We start from the raw sequence: 8,557 nt of genomic DNA on the forward strand, positions 1-8,557 counted from the left end.
TGTTTTTGAGACTTGATAATATTTCTGGTCATCTGTGATTTATTTATTTGAGGGTCAGAAAGGAATGAGGATATGCTGCATATTTCAAGAGTTAACCTATCAAATCAGTGTCAGAGCTCATACCATAGAACAAAGGATCTTTAGGAGGATTGTAGCGAGTAGCGAGGTAGACCAAGAGGAACACTGCCACAAGAACAGCCACCCCAGTTTCCAGAATAACCACTGGCCTGTAAATCCAAAATATTACGAACATGAGTGAACATAATATCAGATTTAACTTGCTGTGACTGACTATAGTCTGTAAATACTCTAAAAAGTGGTCAGATGTCAATCATTTTGCGCATTTGACGTTTTCATAAGTTCGCAGGGTGCGAAATGTTCGCAATTTCTCTTCTGACAACACCGACGTACAAAGACAAGTGTTTTAAAGGAAAGACAGAAATATGAGGAAGAATGAGGAAAATTAAAAGGCCAAACAGAAGCAGTGGAACAGTGAACAAGATTTTGGTCACTAGAGAGAGCTGCAAGCTTGAATGCGCTTGAAACAGACAATTTTTTAACAAATATAACTATTATTGTTAGGCTACTATTATCATAGTAGTATTGATAAGTATTAAATATTTAATCAAGAATATGCCCTTCAAGCCTATCTTGAAGGACACCATACTTTAATAAATTAATTTCTGATTAATTTTGCATAACGTCTTGTCTCCAATTTCTACATGCCTATATAGGCAATTTTCTTTCCTGTCTTCAGTAAGTGAGCAGAGATGAATGGTTTGGCAGTAGAACTGTAATTATTCCAACACCCAGAGCACCAAATGAGATGGCAGAGCACATGACAACCATCCCGCCATACTGAGACATGATTACTGTTGGATGACAGAGAACATGTCTTATTGCCGACATGAGAGTCAATAAAGCCTCCAACAGAGACTGTGGTTGTTTCACATTTTAAATGAATAAATATTGGTGCTATTCTTTATTAGTTTTTTTTCCCACAACGACTACATCACTTTGTCTTGTCGCTAAAATAGTTCATATTTATAGGCTATATATGAACAATCATTTGAAGCATATTGTATGTTTTATAAACAGTGAGATAAGCATGTATTTGACCGAAATTCCAGAATCGTCAGCAAGCTGACTATCTAGCGCGGTGAACGTTTAAATGATTGTCAACCAATGGGATGCTACATTTTATTCTTTCTGACAACAAAGCACTTGAATGCTATGAGCCCGTAATCACGACTTCATACGTGGGAGATAGGAGATTTCCGATAGCATGTGAAGGCAGCATAGTTGTTGTAGTTTACCTTTGACCTTCAATTGAAGAATATCAGAAACTCCCAATTCAAATGTTGCAGACTGCAATTTCAATCTCAGGCAGTCATATTTCTGTTCAAATTTAAATTGGCCTCTTTTTGTGATCAGCCTGGGAAGAGATGTGCACACAAATGTCTAAGCGTGGTGTATAATTGTCTTGCCTTGTATTGCTTTGGAGCTCCTACATCATTTAAATGGGTGTAATGTTGTGAATTTAATATTCTGTTTCTGTCAGGCTGTAATTTCTACAATAATAGTAATTATAATAAACCTATTGTTTTTTCTATCAATAAAAGCAGTAGCTTAAGTCTAGAACAAATCAATTACTTTTTACTTTTTTTTTTTTGCTTTCTTGTTAAAGTAATAACAGAAATGCTTTAAATCAATGTCTGACTGTTATTTTGTGAATAATACCATATGCTTTCACTGCCCTCAAGTGGAAGAGATAAAGAAATAAGAGACATTTGAGTAATAATCTTAAAGTTCAGCATGTTTAATGTGATGATTCATGCTAAATGAATTCTACCGCTATTCTTTAAAGCAGCACTATGTAACTTTTTCTGTGTTCAAAATTTGCGAAATGTATATAATGAGCGAGTACATCATGAATTCATCTTCCAAACCGCGTTTTTTGTCTTATTCCGAATCACTACGGTACACTTATAATAAGTACTTATATGTGGACTATTGTAGCCTGGTCGGCTCGTCACCGATGCGGAGTAACACATACCTGCGTGAATCGCCATAGACATAAACTTAGAGAAGTAGCTCCGGTTGGAATGTTCTTCCGCGGGATGTGTGCAGTTCTGTTTATTAACCGCTAGAGCGCCAAAAGTTACATAGTGCTGCTTTAAAGTCTACTAATTATCCTTATATTATAACCTATGCTCTCCATAACAATGTCTAAATGAGAGTCAAATTTAAAGTACAGATACAGATGGACTGCTATTAAACAAATGCAATTGATGTGACCAAAGAGGTTATTCTTACAAGAATACTCACTCTTGAAATGCTGGAACATTGTTCATAGTATAAAGGACACCAAGAGCAGTCAGGGAAAATAGAAAAACGCAGATCTCCTGTACCATGATGTTCGATATTCAGTTAGTTATTCAGTCCAAGGCTCCACAGAAGAGAATCTACAAGTTGTTAGAGTAAGATTTATTAGCGTTCAATTCTATATATCACTATTGAAAGTCTTGGGGACTTTGCAAGTCAATAAATATTATGCGGGTCTCTTGTGTTATAGTCAAAAAAATAAACATCTACTTACCAATGACACCCTCTCCAAAAATTGTGCATAACCCAATTTACAATGGCCCTGTGGGGTCCACGTTATTGTAGGAGAATAACCGAGCCAAACAAAGACGCTTTTGGAAAAGTGCATAATTTGATTTTGTCATACATTTACATAATCGTGTTTACTTTTGGTCTAATTTGTCAAATGCCTGTGTGCCAAAAAAGGAAAGCTCTGCCAAAGCCGCGACAGGCAAAGAGGCTTTTATGTGGTTATGTGTTGTTCTGTAAGCTCAAGAATGTCCTTGTGAAGTGGACTAAGGGGATTTCTAACATAATTTGATAGATTACTGGGTGAACAGTATTTGCTAGAGATACTAAATTATTATGGGGCCTATAATTACTCTTACAAGCAGAATTTGTGCAGTAGCATTACTGTAGTACACTATACTTTACCATACTATTGCTACTATTGTGTAATCGATCTATAAATCTATAAAAGAAGGCGTGACGACAGTGCAACAGGAGAGAGGACCAGGCCTGAACTATTTATGTTGTTGTTTTACTTTCGTTGTTTATTTTGGTTATTACATGTATGTTAAACGTCTGCCGGTTCCCGCCTCCTCCTTTCCTGAGCTTTTAACTTTGTTACAGGACTGTAAACCAATCCTGAGTAACATTCAGTGCAGTTTTACATGAAGGAACAACATGAGGTATTTCCACTGCTTTTGTTCATTAAAATACTTTAAAGTATATAGGATACATATTAATATCTAGACAGACATTTGTATTTATCTGGATGTATACAATGACGAAAATCAAGTACAATATCATCTATGTTGTATGCACCAATTCCCATATTTGTTTATACAGCAAGCATTGTAACAGATTGTATACTTTTACACAAAACTTCACCCTGAATTTCAGTCCCTGACACAAACAAGCTAAAAACAAACAAGAAAACTAAAGCCTCACATAATTTATGAAGCTAATTAAGACTAATAGAGAAATAACCAGAAATAATGACATTTTTAATAATCACGATCCCACAAGCGGTAAATGTTCCCACATAACCCATCAAATTTGATAGGATGGTTGTCAGAATTCCTATCTCACACCTCTCTCAGCAGAATTCCATAAGGCCGAATCGAGTTCTCCACAACTGCTTTTTCTTCTTCACGAGAAGTGCCGACAGGAATCTCAATCAGCCAGTAGTCGTCCCTGGCACACACTTTCCTCATTTTTGGATTGATTCTGTTCTGCAACAGGACTTGGTATCTCTTTCCGGTTTCTTTACATGTAAATATTTCGCTGTATCTATCAGCAGCCTCATTGATTTTCCAGGTGGAATAAATCCCTCTTCCGAACCGTTGTCTAGGGCCCGCTCCGTAATTGGATTCAATGATGGATTTAGCATTAAACATGCTGGTTCCATGATAGGACACCGGCCACTCACCAGCCACAGAGTGACTCCTCCATCCATTCGTGCCCAACCAGGCATTTCCATCGGGATACTTATCCAGGACTTTCAAAGCAATGCGTTTCCACCCAAAAGGACGGCTGTATGGCTCGTTCCCACGTGTATAAGTGGTGTTATCATTTACATTTGTGCAATCGTAGTCAAATTTTGGATCAAAGAATTTGTCCATATTCACAAATAGCTCCTTGCATGAACCTGTGTTGAGAATGTCCAGTGGGGTTGAGGCTTGGAGTAGGAACCCTGTGAGTTCTTGGTCACCATTTGGCTTTTCCAAATCATTGTAAGCCTTCACAGCAACACCTGTGAAGCTAGACAATGCCTGCAGAAGAACATTGGTGTGCACTAGAGCCATACTCAATGATCAGGAAAGACAAAAAGATGTGAGCGCTCATCAAAGAAACTGTATTTATATACAGACACAAAACAGTGGAATGGGAAAGTGGTTATTTGGAAATCCAGTTTTGCTGATCTTGAAAAAATCCCCTGAGAGGAACTGAAATTTGGTTACGCATACCACAAGTTTTCTTCCAAAGCTTTTCAGGTGTTATCACATTCTTGAAGCTTACATTTAACTTTTTTTTTTTTTTCTAGCTTCCTTCTAAACTAGAGATGAACATTCATGAACGAAGTATGGAAGACTGTTTCCTCCATGGAATTAAAAAATTAAAAAGCTAATTGAGACATTTTATCTCACAGTTCTGCTGTTTTTCTCACAATTTGTCACAGCTCAGTAAAAAGGCTCAGTAAAAATAATCGTGATGCTATTACGAGTTTTAAACTCACAATTCTGAAATATAAAATTTTGTGAAAAACTCGCAGTTCTGAGAAAAAAGCAAGAAACATGAGATAAAAAGTTGCAATTACCTTTTTTATTTTTTATTCTGTGGTGGAAAAAAAAGTGAAATGTAAACAGAATTCTGAGAAAAAAAAGTCAGAACTGTGAGATATAATATAATATATATATATATATATATCTGTGAGATATAAAAAAGTCACAAATACCATTATGAATGAAAGACTCGGGAGGTGATAATCATCATTTACTGTATGTATCTCATAATTTATCATTGGCTGCATTGTAATGGTTTCCTAATTCAGAATATGATCAAAAATTGTGTTTGATTGTGTATTGAATATATTACATTTTAACCATGATCGAGTTAAAATGCTCAAATGATCGAAATGACAAGATTCAAAGATACAAAGATCAAGTCAGTAAAATTATCTGATCTTAGCATCACTACTACAAGTAAAGTTAGCTACACACAACACAACTTGTATAAAGAGTGCTTATATTATGTGTAATCCTTTGTGTAGTGATCATTATAATCACTGTCTGTGTTCTGATTTCAGAAAAAAAAATTATTTCATTAATTTACTCACCTTCATTTTTCCCCAAAAATTATGCTGTTGTTTTTGTTTTCTCTAAATCATGAGTTTTCATGAGTAATATTTGGACTCATTTTATTGATCTTTAATGGTGTTTTTGCCAGACTATGTTGTTGTATTGAAAGGAGCATAAATGAACATAACAACATATGGGTTTGTATTGATATGACCATATGACAGTATTTTCATTTTTGTGTGTACTTTTACTTTAATGTCTATATGTTTCTTCCATTTCAGATAGATAATTAATGTTATATGTCTTTGGACACTTCTTTGATTGCTCTGGTCTGATCTTATAGGACAGAATGCTCCTGTTTGCTTTTGGACACGGTTAAGAAAGATAATAAGTTTAGCTCTGTTGTTTATGAAAGAGATGAAGAATTTGAAGCCATACAATCTCTTGCACTACCAGAATATCAGCATTACTTTTTAGAGTAAATTCCAAACAATACTTCCTTTTCTGAATTCTTTGTGAAAAGAAGGCCAGGGGCAATCGCACAAAACATTTCTTAATTTACACATATTCAGCATTACACACAATGGTTTTCTCTTTGTATAAGAAAAACAGGTGTGATTGTACCACTTTAAGAGTAATTGAAAACAAAAAGAACAAAACGATTGTGAAGGTATGAAAGTGATCACGTGGCTTTGGGTCGGGGCGCAGAGGCGCCCTCGTAATTCTCATCAATGGTAAGCAGAATAAATAAATGTAATCAAAGGTCACTGGGTCCAGCAGCTTTACATTCAGCCATCCTACTTAAAACTCTCACACTGTAAACTGTGCATAGTTATTATTAAGTATAGAAGTTAGACATAAGTTCTCAATTTCGCTAACAGTTTTATTTACACCAGCACTTCGTATCAATGACGATTTGTTGAAAGCTGCTTGCAGACAGTGCCACCTACTGGCCGAAACAAGTACTGTTCAACAGCTAGATATAAATACCAAATAAAAGTGGAATTTTGCGTTCCACTGCTGCTTTTACACACACACACACACACACACACACACACACACACACACACACACACACTGTCTGGTTTGCTATCCTTGTGGAGAGTCTCCATAGGCGTAATGGTTTTATACTGTACAAACCGTATATTCTATCGCTCTACACCTAAACCAACCCCTCACAGAAAACTTTCGGAATGTTTACATTACGTTTCATTTAAAAAAAAATCATTATTTTTTATTTATAAGTTTGATTTATACCTGAGTCCCATGAGTCAGTGTATTCAGGTGTAGGTCCCCACCGGGATAGAAACACACACAATACCTGTCAACCCTCCCGTTTTTCCCGGGATTCTTCCGTATTTTACCATTCTATCCCGCTATCATCCCGTTTAAATATTTTCCCGTATTTCTCCCGTTTTTTTATCTTTATATTTAAATACGCCACCGGGCGTATTTTATATGTCTGCTACATTCGCTTCCGGTAAAACTCCCGTAATTTGTATGGGCCAAACCTCATTATATGAATAATCACGACAACAAATTCCAAGGTTGTCCAGTTGCCAGATCTTGTATGAAACGCATCTTTCTCACACGATCGACGCATACATATTTCAACCCATTTCTCCCCTCAACTTGGCAACCTACAGCCCAGTTATGCTATTTGATGTGTGCATTGTGCAGGTAGAAATGGGAGAAGACTCAGGTGGTGCTCCAGTGGAAAAAAAGCTAAGTATACATGTAAATTGAGATATAGCTTACACTTCAAAATGCTATTTAATTGACTGAATATGAGCGCTGCAAGTTTCAAAGTCAGGTGCTGCGCTGCTTTGTTTACTGCGGTTAAGGGGGAAACGGCTATATTCCTGGCGAAAAGCGCCACCTGCTGGCAGAGAATTAATTAGCATTTTTCGATTAGCCCTTCTGCTCCAAAGCCAAAAACGACCCTTATTTTTATGCAGAAAACACGCAGTTGTAAATGTGAACTGGTGGATCCACAAGAATATAATGAATGATAAAACTCTAAAGATATAGCCTACACTAAGATATATTTATGTTACTAAATGAATATAATTGTTTGATAATAATTGTTTAAATTCATATAAATATAATATAATATAAAAATGTTTACTTTTATTACTTTTGACAGGTATGACACACACACACGTTTAGCCTACTTAGCTATCTAAATGGGGACATTACATAGACTTCTATTGTTTTTATATACAGTTAGTTGTAGATTTTATAAGCTAATCCTAACCTACTCCCTAACCCTACTAAAATATCTGCATTTTTAAAATTTTAAATAAAATTTGTTTACTTATTTTTATACAAGTTTTACAAGACCCCAAAGGGAAGTTTTTGGATATTTTGTCTGGTTTAGCACACATTTGGATACAAATTTGTCCCCAAAATAAGGTTATATAGGTACACACACACACTATATAATAGTCAAGCTTGACTATTGTGCTAGTTTGACTATTTTCAGGGTCTCTTAAAGTTTTTAAACGGTTGTGTCAAGACAGCCTACAACTTGACCTTGTGCGTTTTTTCATTCTGTTGCACTGCATTTTTTTAAGGGCAAAAAGCGTGTAAACAGACTCTTTGTTCATTCAGCTGACTGCAGTTCGTTCTGTGTGAACACCGGACCTAAACTCGAATCTACTTGAGGATCTGTAATGACTGTGAAGATTTTTAAGTTATTAGAATAAGATCTATTTTATCTTTTTATTTCCCGTTCGTGTTATAGGCAAACATAAACTGTTATTTACAATCTGTCTAAAATGCTCATGGCTCAGTTTACAATGGACTTGTGAGGGCTGCATTATTGTTAAAGAATAATCAAGCCAAACAAAACTTATTCATTCATTCATTCATAAATTTGGTCTACCTGTTGGTTTGCATGCTTCATAAGAAAGGTCATTTTAATAATGAATAGAATAGAATAGAATCTTGACCCTATATGAGATAAAAAAAACAAACGGCTATTTAGCTCTGTATCCACCAGGGCGCGCAACAAACGAAGAAATTATTAATACCTAAAACAGTCTAAAACACGTCTCAAACATATTTTAAACATCATAGAAATTATATACATAACATTTTCTTCAAGACTACCTGACTACAAAAACACGACTATTTCGTTATTTTATTCGTAATTTGTTAATAATATA

The 8,557-nt window shown here is 35.5% G+C and overlaps 1 protein-coding gene across 1 annotated transcript in view; it reads right to left on the bottom strand.

Annotated features, from left to right (window-relative positions):
- The window catches only part of LOC107719666 (transmembrane 6 superfamily member 2-like), a 10,465-nt gene extending 7,778 nt beyond the window's left edge, over positions 1-2,687 (bottom strand). The window contains 3 exon segments of the mRNA XM_016527152.1: positions 124-227; positions 2,329-2,465; positions 2,600-2,687. Of these exon segments, the coding sequence (XP_016382638.1) occupies positions 124-227; positions 2,329-2,414 (190 nt within the window). The 5' untranslated portion in view covers positions 2,415-2,465; positions 2,600-2,687.
- Between the last annotated feature and the right edge of the window lie 5,870 nt (positions 2,688-8,557).

This window comes from Sinocyclocheilus rhinocerous, unplaced genomic scaffold (genome assembly GCF_001515625.1).
Source record: "Sinocyclocheilus rhinocerous isolate Xijiao unplaced genomic scaffold, SAMN03320098_v1.1 scaffold1294, whole genome shotgun sequence".
Lineage (NCBI taxonomy): Eukaryota > Metazoa > Chordata > Actinopteri > Cypriniformes > Cyprinidae > Sinocyclocheilus > Sinocyclocheilus rhinocerous.